General features: G+C 39.7%; 2 protein-coding genes across 2 annotated transcripts; both read left to right on the plus strand.

The window, feature by feature from the left end:
• Positions 1-605: 605 nt before the first annotated feature.
• Positions 606-12,894, plus strand: LOC111248994 (protein XRP2-like). The gene is made up of 8 exons (XM_086986718.1): positions 606-799; positions 1,029-1,379; positions 6,488-6,608; positions 6,956-7,220; positions 9,593-9,699; positions 10,115-10,222; positions 10,805-10,894; positions 11,109-12,894. The coding sequence occupies exons 1-8, from the start codon at positions 606-608 to the stop codon at positions 11,433-11,435; spliced, it is 1,563 nt and encodes a 520-aa protein (XP_086842844.1). The 3' UTR covers positions 11,436-12,894.
• A 710-nt stretch (positions 12,895-13,604) lies between these two features.
• LOC111248991 (uncharacterized) lies at positions 13,605-20,434 on the plus strand. The gene is made up of 7 exons (XM_022802219.2): positions 13,605-14,408; positions 16,873-17,155; positions 17,664-17,905; positions 18,159-18,653; positions 19,005-19,178; positions 19,456-19,685; positions 19,878-20,434. The coding sequence occupies exons 1-7, from the start codon at positions 14,316-14,318 to the stop codon at positions 20,059-20,061; spliced, it is 1,701 nt and encodes a 566-aa protein (XP_022657954.1). The 5' UTR covers positions 13,605-14,315; the 3' UTR covers positions 20,062-20,434.
• The last annotated feature ends 4,521 nt before the right edge of the window (positions 20,435-24,955 follow it).

The following is a 24,955-nucleotide window of genomic DNA, read 5'->3' on the forward strand; positions in this document are numbered from 1 at the left end:
GTTATCTTTAAAAGAAAATCAGTCTAAATTAACCGCTCAAAAAGAGCTAGGTAAATTTTAGAAGATTTGCTTATTTAAACTTTTTCGCATATGATGCCTGATGACATCGAATCTGAGTCAATTGTCATAAAAATCTGGTATGCTACCGAGGATACTTCTATGTTCATAACACCCGCAAGTTGTCTACGAAATTAACAATATATTAAAGGCAAATAGCTAGCATGTCCGACTGTGGCAATAGAAGAGTAATAACTTTCTGCCTTAACAAATGCTACAGACAATTGCTCTATTCCACATTGAACGTGGAAGACGAATCAGTAACGCAAAGCATGCTTCTGTCGGCGGTTTCCATTATACCAATAACAGCGTCACGTGTTGTTGCTTCGCCATCTATACGCTATACCTATACAACAGTCCGCACCCACAAACAATAGATTCTGGGGCGTAGGAACACAAGAGAAGCATAGCAGGCAATAGTTTCGCTGCTGGTGCATGTAGCTTACCCAATGGGCCGCTCATACAATGCAAAAATAAACACAACATTTTCAAACGTCTACTTTGCTCTCTCATTTACTTTCGTTTTTCGGTTGTGAGGTAGCACTACGATGAAGCTGGGCAACAGTGGCATAAAAGGCAATAGCCGCTTCAGCTTGTCCGCACTCTACGATGTCTTTAACCAAGACTCTCACATCGTGTCCGATTCCTTTAACGTACAGCCCCAGAAACTGCATAACTCGAACCGACCCCTATTAGCCCACGCGCTCACGGAGTCCCCTCTCCGCCGTCGTTACACCCGTTGGTACTCTACCGGCGCGCTGCTGTTGCTATTATTACTGCTGACGCGTAACAGTGTATTGGCGTGCGTCACACGCCTTCGTCTACCGGAGACGCAATTATCCGTACTGCGTAAGTTAATGCCACACTGGCAGCAGCTGGTTACCAGCGGCCCTAACACCGTTTCTAGGTTCTAAGTAAGAGGCCGTCGTCATGTCTGCGACCGCTGGACCACGACCGACTGGTTGAAACAGGAGCAGTGTTTCGTGTGTTGGTCGTGCGCTGCTTATCGTGACCCTTTCCCGTGACGCCGACGTATGGCCACAGGCAGGTATACACTGTGGACAGCATAGAATAGAGTACGATGTTGTGAGACGACAAGGAGTATTCCGGGGTCCCTTCCCTTCCATCCAACAACCGAAACAGCAAAGGGCTGAATGGCTTGATTTTGTCTTGGGGATCGTCCGAGCTGAAGGGAAAGCGGGACAGACCAAGGGGCCGGGGATATACCGAGTCCCCGGAGTCCATGGTAACTCCACAACAGACAACGGAATGCTCGCCGTTGCCGTCACCATGGCCAGTGCTCATGGAGCTCAACCCTCTCTGTAAGTCTAGTCGAAGCGCCCTCCACCTATTTCTACTATTACCGAGCTATTATCTTTGTTCCGTCATCATAGCGGTGCTACCAGCCAAAGAAGCCGGAAGAAAAAAATCGGCTCACAGAAACATCCACATTGTAAAGGCTTCTTCAAGTCTTCGCATTAAGTAGCCTGGCCGTGCTCAAGTCCTGCCTCATGAGTGCCCGTCTTGCATGAAAGCGTATGTGAATAGCGGTCTAAATTGTCTGTGTAAAATGCGCCGGCGGAATCGCGGAAATATGTCATAGCTTATAGTAGCCGGCTTATCCCCTAGGTCGCACAGCTAGATACTCATATCCGTGTGTCTATAAAGCCATGAGTTATGAGCGAAGTCGCACTTTACGACAAACCGCTTTTTTGCATTTATGTCTTGAGGTCTAAACTAAATCAGCAATTATTTCGGCTACGCGCAATCAGCTGTCTTGCAGACACCTCGTTCGTGTTAACAAGGCAAAACGAATCTCCTGCTTATTCATGTGTTATAAAAATACCTATTAGAAACAAAACAACTATTCTTGGTAAAATGATAGTTGTCGCTTAACGCAGACCACGACTACGACGACCATAGAATCAGCGCAAAGAAGCCAAAGCGATTCGCCGACAGTTGAGGGCAGTACAACTGCTAAAATCCATTATACGAACGAAACTGACCATACAGCAGGAACTGAGCTATTAGTCCATTTAAAGGGAAGACACGTGCCCAGTAATGTAGACGAACAGGACGATTCGGTCTGTCGGAGTCCCGAATCAACGATGGGATGCGTCTGCGGTAGTTTATGTCAAAAGAGAGCGACCGATACGGTCGCTGGTGAAGAGCAACCGAAAAAACAATATTCGTGGTAAGTAGCACGATTTGTTTATCAATAAACAGTCATTCAAGGAGTGTACTTGACAGCTTCGTCGACACTTCCTATTGACAAATTAAGTCAACTTTTCTCTGTACTCAAACTGCGAGAACCAGTTCTTTTACCTATGCACGTAGTCTGTACTGATAAGGTCCTTTAACAGCTGTAGGAATTATTTTCGCGGATTAAGAAAAACTAGTATTAAAATCAATTGTCACAGAACTCCGCATGGTACAAAATTCTGCTATAGCAAAAACTGATTAGGGTGGAAACGAAAAAGACAAGCTAAATTGCGATAGCTGAAATGCGTACTACGGATTTTTTTTTAAACATATTAAGTCAACCGATGCATTGACAGACATATGTTATACAATTAAGCAATACTAGAAAAATTCTAATGAACTAAATGATCAGATGAGGGGCTCGATAAAGGTTTCGCGATCTTTTTAGAGCAAGAGGAGCAATCTATCAACGATGGCCAAGCAACTATAGCTTTACTTGTCAAATCATCAAAATAATACTTTGCAATTCTTTTATAAACAAAAGTTACCTCGCCAATCTATGTTTTTTTTGTCAAAGCCTCTTTAAAAAACGTTGCTCTGATTTTGCATTTAAAGCGACCCTTGTCAACTATTGCTTAGGTAGAAAAGTTTAAGGGTTTGAAATTCTACTGATATAAATTATCTAATAGAATGTAGTGTCATTAAGATATTTATTTTTTTCAGTTTTTTTTTGCTTCGAGTAAACAAACATGTTGACCCGTCTTACGCAGTCGTACTTAAAAACGTTAAACTGGAACAGCTTCTTTGTCACGTGTCGCAAAAACAATACACATCTAGAGGTATGTTTGCAAAAGGCCATTCCGATATCCTGTTGTATCCGGTACCCGATTTTTCAACCCACCACCGCCAACACTCCTGGAAAAAAGAAATTAGGATAATAGGACTAGTCGCAGCGATACCTTGAGCAACAGTTTCGTAAAGTTCATTTACTAATTTCGCGTTCGATGCCAGCTGTCTAATCGCACGCGTACAGCAGTGCCGAACGTAAAACTCTGAATATTAAGTTTTTAGTCTCTTGAAGTGTCTGATACGATCGGTGTACGTGTGATACAATGAAAATTTTCAAGCGGCTACACTGCGTGTGTTTTGGGAGATGTCTATTACTGTTTAAATGGTGAAGTAAATAAGAAGCTTACGGTATTGTAAACTAATATGATAAACACAATTGTCCTATGACATATAACTGGTGATTTCATCCTGTACAAATTCCTGCCTTGGAGTTGCCAAGTGACCATTGAGAGTATTTTAATCTGAAATCGTCTTTTTGTAAATAACATGGCACACTCATTGATGGAAGCAGTTTTAACGTGGTACAAACCAAAGATTTCACCTGAGTGCATACCGAGCGAAGTTTGCCATAATGATGTTTCGACCCATTTTACGTATCATGGTTAGATAACGCCAAGATATTTAACGTGGAGATAGTGCCTTGACTAGTCATTATTTGCTACGACGTACATAAAACAGTCTGAACTACGCGTCGTAGGACAGAAACCTGGTAATCGTTAACTATCTGTCCCGTGACACCAATACAAGTTTTACCCAAAAGAGATCGATAAAACCTCCTTAAATACTTAATCTTTAGGCAGGCCAAACAGCGCGATACCGTGAGGGGTAGGAATTATTTTGAGAAAGATGTAGAAACACTAAAAGCTGGAAATCCCCACGAAAATTTGGCATCAGATTCAGATATACAATGGTCTGGAAAATCTAGCACGCCAATTTTGAAGGGGATAATCGGAAATATTGTCTATTATCAATGTAATGAAGACTGGTACGTTAAACCCAGAAGAGAATCTATTTAAACATGAAGAACGTACTGGAATGCAGCACAACATATTAGTTGTTAGTTAATGATCTTTATCAAAACGTCACTACAAACTAAGCGATATCTCTTCCCATAAATGAGAAGTTATGTTTGTCCATTGCACTAAAGCGGAAGCTTTAGTTCTAGGTTGCAGTAAACCAGACACGCTTGGTTTTCTTTAAAAAACTTGCATGCAACATTGCATTACTGTGAACTTGCGTATAATGAAGTCAAGCTTCCTCTAGTCCCATACCGCTGTAATTAACTAATTCAGTTTTACCACGATTTCCAAAAGCAAGCACGTTTTTAAGCGGGCTTATGTAATACTGTTAACATACGACCGGACGTCATGTGGATAAAATCTATATTTCATATGGGCCAAATGTGAAGTTTTGTCCCAACAGTTGGGCCTATTTGCGCCGACACCACTAGCTTCGCTGTAGTTATATTTTTCTTGAAAAAATCTCTCACACCAGCCTGGATTGTCATTCATACGGCAAGCTGAATAGAAAAAGTAGGTGCCAATCCTTGACAGCGGCAAGTCCCGCGCAATTTTGAAATTCTATTTTTTTGGTAAAGTATGTTCTGTGCATAGTATTGAATGGAATCACTTAAAAACGATCATTATTTTTGCGTGCATAGTATTACCTAAAGACAGATGCGGCGGTTCGCTTCCAAACTGACCTTCAAAACTAATTTTGCTTTTATGTCGGCCTTTAGCTACATAGAGGCGTGTAAAAGTATTGTGTACGATTAGATCCATCGAGATCGATAATACCATTCAGTTCTAAACGATACCTGACTCTATCCATCTACGCTGATAGACGTTGTCAATACAGCAGGTCCTTTGTTCACAGCGACACATAAATCACAACCCACACTACAGTTGAAGTCTATCTTTATTAACTTACTGCTAAATATTCCATTAAAACGTTAAAGACATTCTTCTCCATAGCGGCGAGCCTTATACATCCGCTTTCAACTACTTTTGGATCAGCTCATCCAGACAAAACTAGATCGTCCACCAATATCGTTAGGTGCTTACAGAGTCTATGATCTCTTGAATATGAGTGTTCATAACTTTCGCTCTCTCTGCATTGGGCACGCATGTTTTACGTTAGTACATTGAGGGTCGTGTTTATACACATTAGACGATTGCTCTTGTTCGATTGTGGCCTCCGTCAAATCGTCATTAGTCCTCCCCATCGTAGCTACTAATGTTGCTTGTTTTGATGATCACGATGATGAGGGGTAGCTCCAGCATGCGCGGTAGGACGAACATCAGCGGAGAAAGCGAATCGAATATTGAACCATTCCGAACAAGCTAAAATAGCTGAGATCGTGGCGCTCGACAACGTATTGTCGACGCCCCCGTAGTTTGTTCAATCGTTGCCGTTGAGACCGGAAGGTTCAGACTTTGGCAGACTAAGCATATAATGAAGTTCCCGCAATGCTGAAGAAATCCAAGCACGGCTGATCACGGCAGGGTGCCGTGGACAGCCACTTAAATTAGGATTCTTGACACTGTCCCTTTATATCGAAGTTATCCGTCAGTTCGTCGAAGCTTTTTTGCCACTTCTGCTGTTATTTGGGCTTCCCTTTTTGAGCATATACACGTCACTGTTGCTGTTTTTGTTATTGCCGTTGCTGCTGTCGTCGTTAGTGAAGATGTTTCGTTGTAAAAGTGGGAGTGTCGCCCCAAATGTTGCTTCTCAGAATATGGAAAATTTAAAACATAAACAAAACTGTCACATATAATGCAAAATAATCCTTTGAATAGAATAATTTATAGGACAATGTGTTGAATCGAATGCTTGTGTTACCCTCACGTAAATTGCCGATATCGAGACGTATATGTACGTAGGCGTTCTATACGACATTGATGGTGAAAAATGCTGGCAAATTAAACAGCCGAAGTGCTCGTATATCTGGATTTTGTCAAGTGTCAAAAAAGATTACTGCTAAAATATCTAGTATTTTTGTATTTTTACTTTTGCGTATGCAGGGCATTCCATCCACAAGGCAGACTACGTAGTATTCCATTTGTACATAAACGAACATGCCGAGAAACTATATGTGTGACAGGTTTTAGATGGCTTCTCGAAACAGATCAATATTGCCGCAATAAGTTCTAAAGTGATCGATTTTTCAATATTTGCAGTAGTCGTTCATTGTTTGGAAAGCCTCCCATTTGTAAAGAAGTAATGTAGCATTGTATGACGGTGTATAAGCCCTTCATGGCGCACTTAGAAAGCATAAATAATTCTAACGGTCTGTCCAACTAATTTTACCGACTAAATTCGAGTAATAGCTACGCCACTAATTCTACAATTGACCCACATTTAATCTTCTCTGATACAGGGAGATGAGTAAATCAGCTGTTAACCCTAAAGACTTTACAGTCGAGCAGAAGAAAAATGAGACTGTTATACGGAAGCCGGGAACTATCAATGGACAACAATTTATCATACAAGATTGTCAGGTATGTGTAACGGCCTACAAGTTAATTGCAGTTTAACTAGATAGATATATTTTTCAAATGCTCCTGTCGGTGCACAGAATAAGTGTAATTCAAATAGCCTGAAAGCAGCTCATAAATAGGCCACATAATTTTACGTAAAAACCATACATAATATGGAACAAATATAATTTAACAGTTAGAGACCTTAGCTTTACATCTGCTGAAAAGGTACGAGAGTAAAATGCCGAAAATATGTGAGGGAATAAAGTGATGATCCTCAAACAGTCAAGAGACATTTAGCCCATCCTGTATATATAAAATAACCCAGAATATTTTTATTTGGACTCTGTTGTTGTATATTATTCCAGGACAGTTACATCTTACTGCTCGACCACATGAATGTAGTTACTATTGACGATTGTAAGAACTGCCAGATCGTACTGGGACCTACACGCGGTTCCGTTTTTATACGAAATTCCGAAAACTGTCGTTTGGTCGCAGCATGCCAGCAGTTCCGAGCTCGTGATTGTCTTAAATTACGAATCTCACTTTTATGTACCTCGCAGCCTTCAATCGAGTTCTGTTCCGCCCTCAAATTCTCGTGTATACAGCTCAACTATCGAGGACTTAAAGGTATCTAATTGTACGACATACTCGTAAAATTAGCCTATACATGGCGAGATAGGACAGCAAAACGCTTGTGCACATTTGTATGTAAAACCACTGGTCAACCTAACAAAAAGGCTTTTTCATTCCATTTTACAAATCCACTGACGCGATCGTAGTTCTCGATTGAAATAACCTCTTCCGCATTATTGTAATAAATGACAAGCGAGCTTCGGCTATGAGTGAAAAATTCTTATAGGAACCGGTCTTCCTGTTAGCCACCAAGAGATGGTCAATTACCAGCAAAAAATAGGATTTCTAGTCAAATCAATTTTTTATACATATTTTTATTTTTTATACATATATTTAATGTTAATTCATGCAGTTTCTCACGTTGCCACGAAATATCGACCCGCAAAAATTTCTCATTTCGAACATTCTCTTTGTTCGCTCTGCCTACGTCGGTGTAACAACAGCCATTATCATGATTTCGGGCCGTCTCCGGTTATCGTATCGGCGTGATAAAACGGCGACAACAGCAACCGTAATAACTGCTATTGTTAGCTTATTTTGTTTCATTTGTTTTTACCCAGCTTTCGCGTTACGCGTCTTCTATCATAATTCACAGCATCTGATCAACACGTACTCTTCCTGTTTATTTTGTCTCATAAGAAGCTCCTCTAGCTTCGTTTAAATACAGCCCTGTAGGCGAGTAACCAGTAACCATAATAGGTACAGCAGTGATGGACACTAAAAAAGTGGCCCTACATAGGTCATTAGTCGTTTCAAGTACGACCCAACGCCCGATCTGCGATATACTAGACGTCGCAGTAAACAGCCATTGGTGTATACTGTAGCGGAAAACGTATAGGGGTTACGTATGTGACCACAATGATTAGCAATTGCTTTTCCTGTTTTTCCTTCAGTTACGAGTTAATTCATTACAAGAACGTCTATGGACATAATAGCATCTAAAAAGTGCGCGCAGTTTAGTTTGTCTTTTAAGCAGCAACGAAAAGCCCCTCCATTCGCAGACGTTACAGAGGCTACAATATCTAGCGTAGCAGTAACTGCGATAGTTCACTCAGTACATTATAACTTACTTGCAAATTTGTTTCCTAATCGAGCAGATGAGTCTATGGAAAATACTATCACAGAGATACTGCAAAACTTTTTATCCGTTCGGCTTTATTATGTGATTCTTGGACAAAAGGCCACAGCAATTTACAGTAACTGTCCTCTATACCTAAAGAAAGGAATAGTGCGTGGACCACTAGTTCATTTACTTCAGTGTGAAGCTGGGTAAGCACAGAAATGAGCAGATGCCTACGTTTTGGTAAGATGTATGTCAACTATGATGGAATCAGACTTTCTGAAACATAGAAAGCGCGTCGTCTTTAGGGGAAGGCCAGTTTCAGATCAGATCTACAAAAAATTCAGCTCGTGTGGCGAGTCGCTTTGTTAATTTGAAGATACCTGAGTTATATCCTATATAAATGTATGAATAAATAGCCGATTTGATATTCAATCGAAAATATAGGATGACCTAAAGTGTCCTTGCATCAATTAACTGTCGATATTGTTGAATTTTGAATAATGGAAAGCACCCCCCTGTCGTTGGTTTGTTGATGATATTTAATGTTAATGATAATAATAATATTATTATTTGATCTGGTTACACAATTTATACGGATAATTGATTTTGCCCGGCGTTCCGTTTCCGCCACTTTCACTAAAAATGCTGGTTTCATATAAAAATATCTCAAGCGTCTCTTTGAGCAATCAGTAGTAGTATAAAGAGAACGAAAAAAGCTAGTACTCGTATATATTCGATGTATAGAACGTTTACGGCCACCAAATGATAGATTAGTTATGTCGACAAATATTCTAAACCGTAAATTTCGCTCGTAGGCATGCCTTTCATTTCAAATCAGCAGTAATCGACTTCAGTGTACGACATGCTTATGATCGTAAACCTTGCGCTTGCCTTGCGCGAGGCAACGACTTCGTTTGCGCTAGACAACCAAATCTCTCAATCTTAAGTTACTTTGAGTCGCATATTATAATACACACATTGAAATGTGTCACTATTCCCGCCAATAACATATACTACACGGCACGCGCGATCAAGCAATTAGTAATTAATATATTGGAATATCCCTACACTCCAACAGAGTACCCTCCGTGTAACTATTACAGTTAATTCTAACCTTGTAATTGGGATTATGGACCGAATTGTTCGACGACGAAAATTTCTAGCAGACACAGGTCCTAAGACGCGAATGGTTTCAGCTTATATTTTCCAATTAAACATTCATTTTTATTAAACATTTTCCAAGGAAGCAACTTAGATAGCAAATCATTTGGCCCCATTTTTATAGAATGCCGCTTTGTTACAGAACAAATGACCGAAGCTCAATTGAACCCTTTTACGAACTTTTGGTACGAAGTGTACGACTTTACGCCGAGCCAGGTTGTGCACAACTGGACGTACAGCAAGGCTTACGTGAGTATAAGTTATAGCACCAGCATATGGTTAGTAATCTGTACGAATCATAATAGCGAACTGTGTCGTTTGTATGTAGAGATGCGATGCTTGACTGGGCCCGTAACGCCTGGTGCATAGCAACTATGGAAAGTAAAGTACAATACAAAACGTCAAACTGATAAAACGCACGAATTAGATTTTATTTGGAAGACTATATACGATGGAAAGATCCCGCCTGTAACCGGGTAAATTAATAGAAGCTAGAAACCAAATGCTTGAAATATAAAAGCTTGCTCTTGATTACAGGCTTTTGCCAATAAACTACCTGTTTGCTAATTTTCCTAGTATTGCTATCGGTAAAAGTAAGCCTTAACACGCTAACGTACACGTGCGTCTAGGTACATGTAATGTGCGATTTTCTCTCCCAATGCAGATGAAAGTCTTCAGCGAAGTCGACTCTGAAGAACTAGATGGCCTGGACATTACGGAGGAACCCGAGGAAAGCGCCGTGCCAAGAGTCCACGGTACGCGAAAATGCACTGTAAGGACAAAATGAAAATATGGTTAACGACATCCTAAAACAGAAAGCCATTGACTTAAATCGCCGAAGCTCCGTATGAGAGTTTTATGTCGCTTTCTCGTGCTCCATCATAGCAACAAGTAACTAGTTCTCATCGATCTCGAAATTCTTCTGGTTTCTTCTGACGTAATAGTAGGTCTGATCTGTCTGTCAGTGACTGATAATTATCTTTGAGATCCTAGCTTTGGCTGTTCTAAATTTTGGCTATCTATTTTGTTCTATACCAAGACCATCTAATCAACTACAAAAAAGACAGTGAACATTTTATAATTAAATAACTAAGGAACTATTCAGTGCTTTTCCTCTCCAATCGGACACTACGAGACATATTTTCAATAGTGATACATATATAATGGCAACCTCGTTTTGTTCGTTATTTATAATTTAGTTGTGCACCGAGGCTGATCAACAATTTTTATAATTGCTTTATTTTGACGCAGTTTAGTGTTGACTTTGGCGCAATGATTTTAATATTCTACTTACTTTAATTTTTAACGAATATCACTTATTTTTCGTTCCCGGATTGCCACGAATCTTTTTTAGCCAAAGAGCCATGACAGGGTGTTTATCTTCAGTGGAAAGGATTGCGAAGACAAGGCGTTTAAATGCGTACGAATGCTCACTGAAAAAGGGGTGCGTATTAACATACCCTTTGCTTTACCTTAACACAAGATATATCATATCGCATCGATTTTTTTTATTGGATACCCCCCCCCCCCCTTCCAGAAACATTTCACACAACAACACAAATAACTATAATATTTTTCAGAGAAACTCGTCCTGATTTTCTCACGATTTTTCTAAGAAAAATCCTAATTTAATAATTGCCTCTGTTTTGTCTCGACAGCACCATTTAGTACGAAGTCGCCGGCTTGAAAAGACTGGTGCCAGGGGCTTAGAGCAAGTCCTCGGTGAAGCCTGGTGTGGAGCTCCTAGTGCTCTAGGTGGAGGAACAGGGCACTCGATTTCGGTTCAATCCGGTGCCATCGTTCTACTGCACTTTACCGGGGACTACCTCCCTGCTGACGTTGCCCAACAGAACAACCTTCATACGTCATGCGATCACCGACTCATATCAACACTCTTCGTCCAGCCGCCTGCAAATAACCACACCCATAGCAATGGAGGATACCTTCCTACCACAGCACCTCCTGTTCAAGCTCTGAAAGTGTAGCCCGAACTCTACCGAATTTGGGCACCGCTATGATCGCTAACGAAACTAAGTGGTCTTAAACTTAGCATTGTTGAAAGCACAAATCAGAAGTTACATTCTCATGATCAAAATTTTCCCACAGTTTTTTTTTTGACTATCATGTATCCAAATCGTTACTAACTTATTATTAAGTTTTGTGCTAACTACGTATATGTAATATGCGATTATCCGAGATATGCGCTGTTGATTGAAATGTTTAGCAATGTTTACAAAATACGTTTGAATAATATATATACATATTAATCAAGGAGGAATGGCCGAAAAAACGAAATTGCGGAAGGCCTTCATTCTCATTTATTAGAAATCTACTGTTGGAGATTGTACAGTCGAATAAACATAACGAGGAATACCTTAATATAGATTTTAAGAACACAAAACATAGATTTAGTGTAATTAAGTCATGCGTTTAAGCAACGTCTCAGTAAATGCGTATTACACGTGCGTTTTTCGTGCTTCGTAAAGCAGAGGATCGATAAGGAGGAAATCAGTTCCGTAATAAAGTGATAATAGAATTTTCGGTCCGTACATGAGAAATTGTTCAATATGAAGAGCAATACATATAATTCTCGTTGATATACCATAAATTGCTATCCGAGACTTCTCCCAACGCAATCAGCTTGCTACTATTAAAACCTAACGAGGTTAATATCTCAGACAACTAATGCACGTGAAAAACACAAACTAGTAAGTTGAAATTTCGCTTACATAAACAGTAGCAAAAAAATTAACACGTGTTAACTGCTTTCCTTTTAAAGTAAATGGACTGAGTTTTTATTGCGTGCACAAATTAATATATGTTTCTAATAGATATTATGATTAGCACAATTCATATAAAGACAGATTTAATTATATAGGTAGACATATATGACACTGTAGAAAGAATTCAATTTTTCGAGAAATTGAATTCCGAGATCTACATAGAACATTTTATTTAAAATATGATTGTAAAATTCCAGGACGGTATTCCACTGCATACTATTACTTTAATCACCAAATCGTACGGCCTACATAGAAATTGCATCCCACTACGCATCAGTTAAGTTTACTAACTAAAAGATATGTATCTGTATATATATATATATATATATATATATATACTCGGGCTACTTTAGATGGATAGTGTAAGTGCGATCTGCTGCGAAACAGATGAAGTATTTATGGAAATCTCTGGCACCCTGCATTCCGATCACTAAGTCAGTAATACTTCTACAGACGGATTTTTCATCGGAGTCGGCTAGTCTGATGTCATCAGGACCATATGTATTATACAGGACACACATATTCAACCGTATAATTCAAGAATATTCAAGAAAGCAAATGTTAAAGTGAATCGTATTGTGCATTGAACGCAACTTTGCTAATTGCTAGTCAGTAATGCTGCTAATTAATAAAGACGGTCGTTCTTGTTCCTACACGCAAATCAGAACCTGATTTTCCTGGCTACGTCAGATTACTGACATGTAAATAAACTGCCACTAGAATCTCTAGTTATAAGCTGCGCTCCTTCGCGGGTTAATTCCATGTTTATTGAGACTCTGTATACACGACTTTGGAACAACTGTGCACTGGTAGCTTTATGCTAGTATTCGTATCACATTCGGATCTCTATTAGTACATCTTGTGTAAATAAGCATGTAAAATGGTTTAGGCACTGTTTTTATCACAACTTAGATTAAGTTTGGTCTATTATTATTTTTATGTTATATTGTCATTGATATTGGTTAAAAAGTTTAACGTTGGCCAACAAAAACTCTTCGACACAAACGACTGCAATTGCTCGTTCTAGGATTTGCTGCATCGTGCCTAGGGTTGCTGCTCCTGTATAGACAGCATTTGGGAAAGGGACAACTTCGAAGCTGATACATCTTGTTTTTATTGCATAACAAAGGGCGGGCGCATACTTTTCAAAATATGTAATAAAATTAGCAAAGATTTTCACGTCAAGATAGCACCGCTGTATGGGCAACTGTCTCTATGAGAATGATGTCTCATTAGTAGATGAACATTCTTCCTATAGCAGAATCGTACACATTCGGTTAAAAAACGTCGCTTATTACCATATCTCTCCCTCGAAAATGGCATCATTTGATGGTGTGGCATTATTTACTTTTGAAACGCCTACCTGCTCGCCTACACAGCTGAATCCTTGCGACTGGCCCGAAAGAACGCTAACCTTTCAGTTCCATTTACTGTTGCTAGAAGCGCCTTTGTTGATGTACCCTCGGTTCGTCTGCGACATACCTGACCAAAGCCTTTCAACGAAGTGTCTGCGTTGTCTCTACGTGAGAAATACTTCACTTGTTAATGGTGCCGTACGGCTAAGCTTCTCGGTCTGTATATGTCCGATGGAGCGTGCTCGTCTGTGCCACTAATGTGTTGTGTACAGGCCCGCCTAGTGCTGTCGTTCCAATCGCTGCTATGAAGTCGCTCTGTCTGTCACTCCCGCTGCTTGGTTAAGCAGCCGCGTGGATACCCCAGCTAATGGCCTCCAATGCCGTTAGCGGCTAGCTCATGCGTTCATGCTGGCTACGAAATCTGTGGATTGTGGCTTCCTACTGCTTCTATTCGCTGTTGTGTTGTGGCTACTACGGCCCGTTCTACTGTGTGTAGAGGCCGATCGTGAATCTCTGGATTGAATCAATTCGTGGCGGCAACTGAATCGAATCCGCGGTCTGTCCGGACAGAAGCTCTACACTCTAGGCCCTGTCTCCTCCTCTCAGCTAGTGAACCCAGCAAGCCTGTCTTGGGACACTTCCGTATTTGTCGGCCCGTATTTCGGGTCGTCATTAGGGTCGAAACAGGGCGCCTGGCAGTCTGGTAGTTCGAACGGCTAATTGGGCCATGGCCGATCGGACTACGGTGCAGGTAATTGGCCGGAAAGTTCGGCTAGTTCACCCACCTCCAGCTCTCAGTCAGCAGCCCCCTAAAACGAAGGTATGGTGGTGACAAGCATATCGTTGATGAGATCTATGATGCTGCTGATGATGATGATTGTAGTGCTGATGGCAACAGCAACAATAACATAAATAACAGTCGTGTATGATAATAGCCAAAAAGTTGTTGGCGAAAAATCAGCAGAGTAAAAACAAAACGAGTGATGCAATTAGAATTTGACGTTGTGCATTAGGTCGTACTCAATAGATATTTGTAAATTATCGTTAGATGACGTCTCCCCACAGCATGATCGCATAGTCAGCATTGCTTTGTGTCAATCGGCTAGAAAATTCTCAAGTTTTGCAACAAATACTTACCTCTTTAAGGACGTACAAAAATATTGAGAAGATACAAGTTTGCGCTGTTCAGGAGCATTGAAAATATTTCGTACACTCGCACCTGCTGTTATTACTACTACTTATAACAAAAAGTGTTTCCATGACCGAGAATAGCGAAGTGTAAAATTAACTGAATGGTTGTTATGCCTTTCTTAGTCAGTATGTTATTAACAGGCCGAACAAAAGCACGAAGTAAATATATAGAGAGTATAGATATTACCTTTTCTACGGCACGGTAAAAAAATACCAACTTTTTTGACTCTTACATTTTTTGGTTTGAATTGGTTTGAGGTATAATATAAGTGAATACAAGAAGTCATAAGTAAGCCAATATACTTAAGTGATTCGTATCGATTAGTCTTCTTGTGATCTTGAAGATGAAATGCGGACAGTATCGTATAGTTACCTATCGGGTAATTGTTCACTCGCACGCAAAATCACAGATCATGAAGTAAGGACTTTGAATGGCCTGTTTCGTTTTTCAAAAAATAGCCTTGAATAGGAATTGAAGAACATGCAGCTATTTGAAGGTATGGTGTTATTCAATCAGGAATTAAAAAGGTTCGCGTACGCTATAACAAATTGCTATAGCAGCCGTAAAATATTAATAAAACACACATTGTCTTTTATAAGCATCTAAAACACCCACTTTCGAAAATCAAAGCTCACGAATTCCGGAAAACTCCTAGCAAATTAGTATATCGAATAAGAATAACAAACTTCATTTTTGAGCCTCATACAGATTTACTATAGGCTTTGGCGGCCAGTCTTTTCGTCCATATTATATCTGATTTACACAAGAGAAATACACCAAGCTCATTTTAAACAATTTAATTGCCCGAGTAAAACACACCCAATTTCAAAGACGGTTTTATAAAAAAAACAGCAATTTATTAATAATAAATCTCTGCTTTTGGCCAGAAATAAGCGCAAATCAAGACTACTAGGTTGAATTTCACCTTTATAGCATGTATATAATAGAAATTCATACAGTTAATTTATATTATAGTATTTATTATTAGTTAACAAATTCTGTCATGTGCTTCTGTTAGTGAAATCCTTTCGTTCGTCTGCTAAGTAAGCTCGAGCACGTGTGTGCGTCATAGCAAGCACAAGTTAACTGAGGTTTCATATGTCTTTATACCAAATTGTTGTTAAAAGTGCCCCGCTAAACAATCCGAAAGACTGTCACTTGCGTACACGGTCACGCAGAACGCGATACAGTTCGCTTATGCATTTCAAAAAAAGCCTGTCTACGAGCCTATCTACTGTGACACGAGGCTGATAGAAGTTTTGTTACAAACAACAAAAAATAGTTTCTTAGACTAGTTTCATTTTGGTATTTATAAGCTTGTTCCAATATATTATTTAAACTAAGTTGCTACTATATCAGGTTTTATTCCCTGGTAGGCCTGGTAAAGTTACGAAAATAATAGAATTGGTAAAAGAATCCTTAATGATAGAGTCACCTTCGTAGTTAATAGGTCTGTATCATATTCTTGTGTTTCCTGTTTTGTGTTTTTTTGTCTATAATTATCACTGTGTTAAAACATGTTCATGAATTATTTACCATACACTACATTCATTGAAAGACAGTAGTTCGACTCCTTATGAGAATGCATGTTCATACTGAGATTCACTGGATCTTTAGATGGACCAGAAAAATAACATACGACAATTTGGAACAGGAGACATTTGCAAATATAAAGCGTATATCAAGCATAAATTGTCGCTCCTTTAACATGGTGTATTTCTTATTCGACGGTCACAAGTAAACTGCAATTTTCAATCCTATGCGATCCCAAGCTTTCGTGTAGCTATAAAAAGCGCCCTGTTCTTCTCACACATTTAATGTAAATAGCTAAATATTTGGCTTTATTAATTAGTTAAATCACTAGCGACAATAACTACAACTGCAAGAATCTAGTCCTTTCATAGAACTCAAACAGTTTGTAAGCAATACAACGAAAGTACATCTCTCTTCAAGTGTATGTTTACATAATACAGTAGCTTAACTATTACTAGCAACAACTGAGTGCACAACATTTTTGCCTTTTCCTTTATAAGATTTTTTTGCTTTTTAGGTACCTTTATTCTATGATAATGTCCTCTCCACGTTTGTGTAGGTGGTCTTGGTACAACGTTCAACTGAGACTGTGAACACGCTCGCGCCTCCAGCGGCTCGAGTTCGGCGTGTCACCCCTAGGTCCCAGACCTCCTCAGCTCAACCGCAGCAACAGCAGCAGTCAAATGCGAGTAATATCATCAGCGTCAAATACGAAGCTGTGCATACGCCTTCAACTACTGAGACACTACTCATCGATAACAGCGGGGATAACACAGCCGTGACAACGGTTCTGCCTCCGACATCTACGTGCTCCAGGCTTACCCCAGCGACGACCACTGCCAGTTAGTATACTGCCTTTCTCTTTACGGTTGTTGACTAAAATTGTTGAAGATCTGGGCAGAGGTATTTGAAATGACTCAGTAATGCAACGTTTGTATCGATTGATGAGAAATTACATTTTCTCAATGCAAGTAAGTGTCACGTTGCAGCGATATTTAATACGCGCACTTTCATAAGTGTTGACAGCTACGCTATATGTACGAACCAGAGATGTTGAAAGCGGACTTGAGCCTTTCTTTTTGTTAGCAGCGCTGTACACATTGCAGGGGGGTGAATAAAACGCAAAAAGAAACGTGAGAGATACCCACTAAATTTAAACTAAAATGATTCTTTAGTAATGTGCCCCTTAAGTTACGCATAATGTAGATGAAGTTTCGTCGTTTTGCGAACTACGTTCTACGTACTTGGGTTCTTCTTCTGTGGCATAGTATACACATAAATTCATTTAGAATACTAGTAATTAACAAGGCTTAGTAATTGTTTGATCTTTTTTCTTTGACGATTATACAGCTGCAATCCTCGAAATACCGTCACTTGGCGATGAACTCTTAAATGGCTCGGATACGTCATCGAAAGAAGTGGTCATCAACGGCCGTACGTACTCGATGATCGAAAGCGCTGGCGGTCAGCAGATGTTTGTCGATGTAATCACCCAGCAAAAGTTGGTGCCGGTTGAGCGTGCAGGCGAACTCACCCTAGTCAATGTACTTGAAGATGATACTGATGATAGCGAGCTCACCAGGGAAATTGAGGTGTGTAGATATAAAATACAAACTGAGACATACCGAGAGTTTAAATGTCTTAATAGGACATCAGTAACCAGATGTATCCAGCTAGGTCTTTAGACTAAAATGAATGACTAATGTTATCGAATTTTACGTCTGATACTGCCGTTACGTGTTGCTTTCAACAAACAGCTTTTATGTCCTTTGTTCATTTGTCTCGAAACGTTTCCACTCTTGCCCGTGCTTTCAACCTAATTTTCAACGTCATCTCACTTATCAGCCAGAAGAGTTCATGGAGCTTGATGGTTCGGTAACTACGCACGTTGATGTTATTCGGCCGCCAAGCTCAGCTCCGTTAGAGGGCGTCGTTGGAGTTTCGCCACTAGTCTGTCCGCCCTCACCTGTTCTACCAGTCACACATGTGTCAGGTTCTGGCAGCACGACAAACGAATCCCACTCGTCATTGGTAAACAAGAACACTACAGCATCTGGTGGCGCACAAGGTACCTTCGTCGTGTGTGAGTTATGCAAAGCAACATTTAGCAAACGGAGCAATTTCTATCGACATTTGCGACGTGCCCATGAAGCGGATAGCAACCTCTTCCGGGCGAAACCGCAGGGCGTCAAAGGCAAATGTCCTGAATGTGACTCTCGATTCTTCTCAAGGCATGAACTTCTCCTACATCTCGCCCACAATCATGATCTCGAAGTTGTACTGTTCAACATCACTTTTACCAACAAAGAGGCCTACGCACGTTGGTTGGAAGATATTAAGGTAAGTAAAGTATCTGTTTCTACATTTATGTTTGAACCTTAGCCGCGCTAGGGCGAATTGATTGAGAGTTTTGATACGACGTATGTTGTTGGTATTTTCTGCAAAGGGAAGGAATTTTACTGAATAATTTTCAATCAACACGCTTTCTATATTGTTTTAATTTTCAAAGTTTTTTTTGATGATTTAATTAAAGAGCAATGCCATTGTAGTTAACGTTCTGTAAATGGAACCTGGGTTGGTGTGATTAGGATGCAAGAACAAGGTTGAGAGGTCCGAATATGTTTTGCGAATTACCATTGTTGGGTAGTACAGAATGTATGTATTTCTAATGATTGCGTGTTGATTTGGCAGGTCCACTATACCACCAGTTACGTGGCACACAATGGAGGTCGAAAGTCACAGGATGGTCGAACCGGTCGTATTTACCACTGCAGCCACGAATTCATGAGCTACAAAATGCGGCAAGCCGAAACTGTCGATCGGAATGAACTCACAATGCGTTCACGAAGATCCGTCGCAAATAAGGTACGTTAACAATGTCTGTTCGACGTGAGCTCACAGAATAAATCAAGTACAATTGGCTGTACGATTATGTAAGTTTACTGGAAGTACTGTATAGTTAGAATTATTTTTTATCCTGCTGTGTAAGCAGTTTCGAGTTATCCTTTGCCTTGAGCTTTAGCATTTTCCATCTTAACTTCGCGAATCAATAATGCGGCCGGAAAAGAATATTCCTTTTTTCTTAACATACGATTTTTAAGGTGTGCACTGCATCCTACTGTTAAATTTGATTCTACAATAGGTTCCGTATTGTACAGCACATCTTCGTGTGTTTACTGACGAGAAAGGCGTCATGTATGTATCGGGTTCACCGACGCACATCAACCATGACATCGACCCGGATAACTTGAGTGGAGCTCGACTCAACTTGCCATCGAGTGAAACTCTCCCTGGCTACAGAAGCATCTTCAAAAATTGTCAAGATGGATTGCCTGCGCAGACAAAGTCCACGATTACATCCGTGGTTAACAGGTAGAAAAAAAAGAATAAGAACATACTTAAAAATCAGAACATGCGTTTATTTTCATATAATCGGGTGAAAGTTCTTGCTATATTAACAGAAAGATAACCAAAAAGAAGTAATTCAGCCACGAAAAAAAACGTCATTCAGGCTAATTTTATAAAATATTTGCCTGGTACCATTCAACCTTAATCAAATTTCAGAGCTGAGGAACTGAAATTATATATGCAACATCGTCCAGTATCGGAAAGTGTTCTCGTAGCCATACAGCGGTGTCTTCACGGAATACAACGATCTGTTTCAAGCTATAAATGCCGCGCCGTTGTCTCCGATGCGATCCTCGAAGATCAGAGTGCTCAAGCCGCTGTGAAATGGGCCGTTAAGTAGTGAATATTTACCAATAGGGTTTTGATCAATTAAGATATATCGAGTTTCCGAATTAAATCATTTGTAGGGGTTAAAAACGATGTAGGGACTAGGGACTGTATTGATTACGGAACGAAAAGGCGCCTAATTATGGCGACAGCTCTCCAATGTATAACTGAGGCGCTTGGAAACGTTTGTTTCGATATCGAAGCTCAGTTGGATGTATGGGTTCGACCAATTACTGGTTATCCGCGTACATACATGAACGCCATGGAATTGTGTATATATTTACAGGCGAGGGGTGTATATATTTTATATAGATATATTTATATACGAATATACAATGTGTATTTGCTATGTGATAATAAATTCTTATTTAATTACTGTATTGTAACTATGGCGTTATTTACTTAAAGCACATTACTTATTGTGCTTTTACAATATAGAGGTGCATTTTACGATTCGGTATATTAATAGGTTTCCCTGACAAACAAACCGACAGAAACACTGTTAGATGAAAACGGCTAAAATTTTATTAAATATTTTTTGGCCGTTTTCATCCCTAAAAATGTTATAAAGTATTTTAGCCGTTTTCATTCTTATTCAATACCATTTCGTTTGAAAACGCCGATACTGCCCATAATGTCTATGTGCATCTAGCAGGAACTGACATTATGGATACAATTTTGTAGGTAGATACTCATTGAAAGCTGCACCGTTATCCTGAAAGCAGGTGTATTTTTATATTTTTGTTTCGCGTAAGCTTGACCCGACGAAGAAACACTATTACTAAACATGTCCGGAAAAAATTGCTTTTATGCTAAAAATAATAAAACTTACCATTCTTGGGATGGTTTTCTGAATAACAGTGTGATTGAATAACTAGAACAGGGTAACGGACTGCAGCGAGAACCACAGAAATCTTTAATCACTTCGTTGGGGACGTTGACAATGGAATGTGTCTTTTCTTAAATAGAAGTATAGGAATATAACTATCACGACTTAACGAAAATAAAGGAATAGGCCAATAGAAGAAAGGTTCAGTCGGTGAGGGCCACGTAAGTCTGAGCTTGCTTCAAGTTAGATCGGAAAACAGTGCTCGGTAACATCTGGTCTGTATGCTTAGAATAAATCATGTGTACGAAAGAAACAAGTCCCTGAATTTCTCTATCTGTAAGTGTGCATGTTGTAAATGTAATCGGACCTACTTGTCACTGCACAGATTAAGTGACAGACACCATGTGATCGTAACTCTGTACCTAATACAAGCTTGCGGTTCGTCGACTGTTTGTTACTGATTCGCCATTTTACTCTGTGAATCACCCATCCCATATATTTATACGTGAAATTCCGGCCATCGAAACAGCCACTTTTCATTTTTGTCAGTCAGTAATTTAACAGACGCAGCCACCACGCCGATTTGCTTTATATAGATTTTACTGTTTAAACGTAAGTGCTGATTTTGGTCACGGTTAATTGTTAATGTACCGCGCTAGAAAAAAAACATTAGAACTGCCGAAACCTTATGATGCCTTAGGAAAAACTATTAAACTTTACCATAGCAACTCGGGTTTCAAAATCAAATATGTATAAGGACGCACGAAATATTTGGAAACCACACTGGTGTATTGTGTTTCTATGAATTTGATAAAGATATTAGCGATACGTGTATTCTATTTGTTTGGGCGTAACCTACAGTAAAAATAAACACTTCTTGAAACCTAGGAAGAGCGGCGGAAGAAACCTTTCCCGCCTGAAACTTAGAGGATTATCAATGTCGTTACCTTTTTTTGGAGACAAGATTCGCAATAAGGTTGCTGATAGGGTTCACCTTTTTTCATCTATGTATTCCGCTTGCACGCAAAATATATTACCGAGGGCGAAGAAATTGTAAAAGAGGGCTGACCTTGAGGATATAGCAAGACCGATTCGCGACGGAGATATCCATAACATTGTTGTAATGAGATACAGTAACAGACGTTTCAAGGGCTTCATAAATAGCACACACAGACGATATAAAGCTTTTAAATCGTTTCGTGGAATTCAAAATTGCAATTATATGCTATTAAATCGCTTTTTGAGTAAAGACAATTCGTATTATGTAGTAATAACCATAAAATTACCATTATATGGATATGAGGTAAAACTTTAATTGCATAATGACTTGCTTTGCAGTATTTTTCTTTGCGCCTAAAGAAATTCACTGTTCCTTCTAATAGCTGCATTCCAGCTAATTGTAAGAAAAGCGAATGCGCCTGCCTTAATTTTTTACACATTAGTACATATATTTCGTTAACTAAAACCCCATCTCATCTTCAGGTATATGCTACCGTAGTGTGAAGCATTAGGCAGCATCTTCTAGAGTGGCACTCGCGTAATTCATATATTTCTCTGCTAGTAACCCTAAATTAATATTCACTTTAATATCACTGATGGCTGCTTATCATTTTTACCTGAGGAGACATTTCCCTATCGCCCGCTGTTTTAGGTTGTAGCAAGGCGACGACGATAAGATAATATATTAACTTTATTAGCATTGCACCAGGCCCGTAATAGAGCTATATAGCACAAAAGAAAAAAAATTTGCTAAACCTTAATCTTAGAGTTAGTTAACGCTTAATAAATAATTGAAATGCTGGGCCTGATACCAGTTTACCATATGGAGATAAGCCTCACTGTTCCTGTAGCAGTTTATGGAGAGACTCCAGAGCCGAAAGTTGTAATGCAAAGGTTAACTGATAAAAATATTTTGAGAAGTGACCCAACTCATTCTTAGTGGCTTATAATAATGTCACTGCCTCTACCTGCTTTCACCAACGCTACAAAGAAAGAAACGCGATTACGACGAAGGGATCTGAATTTCGATTAACCTCCACATAGTTCAAAATATAGTAGTTTTATCAGCGTTGTAAAAAAAACGGATACATTAAATTACTACCAACCAAATATGTATAACAGCCTCTGAATTCGCCTGTTTGTATGTGTGAATTTGCCGACCAGAAATGTACATACAGGCCAAGAACTGTTCGCGTCCCTTAATCTGGCTCGGTTCCAAATTGTGGTTCGAATTGCCCCTTTTTGTATAACACTCGACCTGTAGTTTTCTTTTTATTTACGAATACTTGGACTTGTTAATTGTACAACCGAGGTTGACTCTGAAGGAAATGAATCACTGATATGGATTACAACTGATTATATAATCAGTAGAGGTATGCGAGAACATGATTTTATAAAACGTTTCGTTCCAATAAAACGTCCGTTGCGGTTAGATTAGCACAGGCAATGCCACCTCTCAGGCTTCAGTAAAATCTCTGCGCTATCAACAACTATAGTTACACACTGCCGCTAGTCAGTAAGGTCTTGCCTCTCGCGTATGTACACCGACCGGGCCACAATTGAAAGCCTAACTTTCACTGGGTCACGTTGAATAAGCTGATTGACAAGTGCTACTTCCTGGCCACCGGTAGAAATTACAATATAATCTGCCATACCAAACCACTGACCTCGAACGAATCCTGCGATCTGCGACTCACGCGCAATCGGTAGAATACCGTTGCACAAAAAATCAAGTTTGAACCAAGCCGCTTCATTACCTCATCGCTTCTCTGTCTTTTTTCCGTGACCAGTCCCTCTCCCACAAGCTCCTGTTTAAGTTCTCGTGCCCAGGAGCATACACAGAAATAAACTGTACCACACAAAAACAACTTAATGTTCAATGCTGTGGCAACACGACAGTTGGCGCTGCTCATTACATTCTTTTTATATATATATATATATATATATATATATATATATATATATATATATAGGATGCGGTAAGTGTTAGCTTTCAATGTAAATAGGTGGAAATACAATTATAGACGTGTTAAACTTGCACTTGTTATAAACCAGGCTTACAGTTAAAACTGTATCTGTGTGAACTGACAACCTATTTTACTTTTTCGTAAAAATCCTATTACTTCGCATCTGTGCATTCTTACCTATCCCCACTATAAACCTACTTGATTTAACTTTATTATTTCGTTTTAACGCGCAGGCACAAAAAACGCGTCCACCAGCCAAGCCGCCACAGAGCTAAAAATGCCACCCAGTGGCTCAGCATCCGAAGCACCGAGAACCGGAGCATCGCTAAATCGCTGAGTATTTATGCATACGTCTGTATATCACCACGCTATCTATTGTAGTACTGCCATGCGGCCCCTTCGTCAAACGTGCCACGGACATACTGCCACTGGGATTGCCGCAGCACAGGCGCCATTTTCAATAAATAAAAGAAAAACAAATACGAACCGTCAATCATGTTTCGTATGAATGTGTATGCAGGCGACGCACGGAAAACAGCAGGGGAACTACGCGCAATGTTCGGTAAACGGTGACGTTGGCGCAATGGTCAGCACAACACCTAAACCTCTTACGTAATATTCTCAAACCTGATCAATAGAGTCACGCCACGCTGAGTAAGTGATAGTTACGAAAGGGATTAGTAAAGGCAGCAATTACGTTCAATAGTAATTTTTTTTTACTATTTACTAATTATTGAGCCAACAAGCAACTGGAGCGCTAACCCATGATCGTGTTGTGACGCTGACAACTGAGCTAATCGAACTAACAAATAGTTATGCTGTTAATCAATGCTTCTGTTGCGCTAACAACTAACCATAACTAATTAAGTAATTACTACGCAACCACGTTACCAATCCACCTTCACGATAACAATTTACTAAGTAAACGCTAGCTAATGGATTAGCGAGCAATACTAATGATATTATGGAGCAACCTCACGCGCTTCTGAAGTGTCGTTGGGTGCTTGGCGCTGCTGCTGTTGATGGTTGATTCGAAAAACAAACATTTGTTTTGTTATTGGCACCGAGATGTTTTTATCTTCAAGTTGAGGAAAGGTACGTATAGCGCTGCA

The sequence above is a fragment of the Varroa destructor genome, unplaced genomic scaffold, assembly GCF_002443255.2.
Source record: "Varroa destructor unplaced genomic scaffold, Vdes_3.0 BEIS01000004.1, whole genome shotgun sequence".
NCBI lineage: Eukaryota > Metazoa > Arthropoda > Arachnida > Mesostigmata > Varroidae > Varroa > Varroa destructor.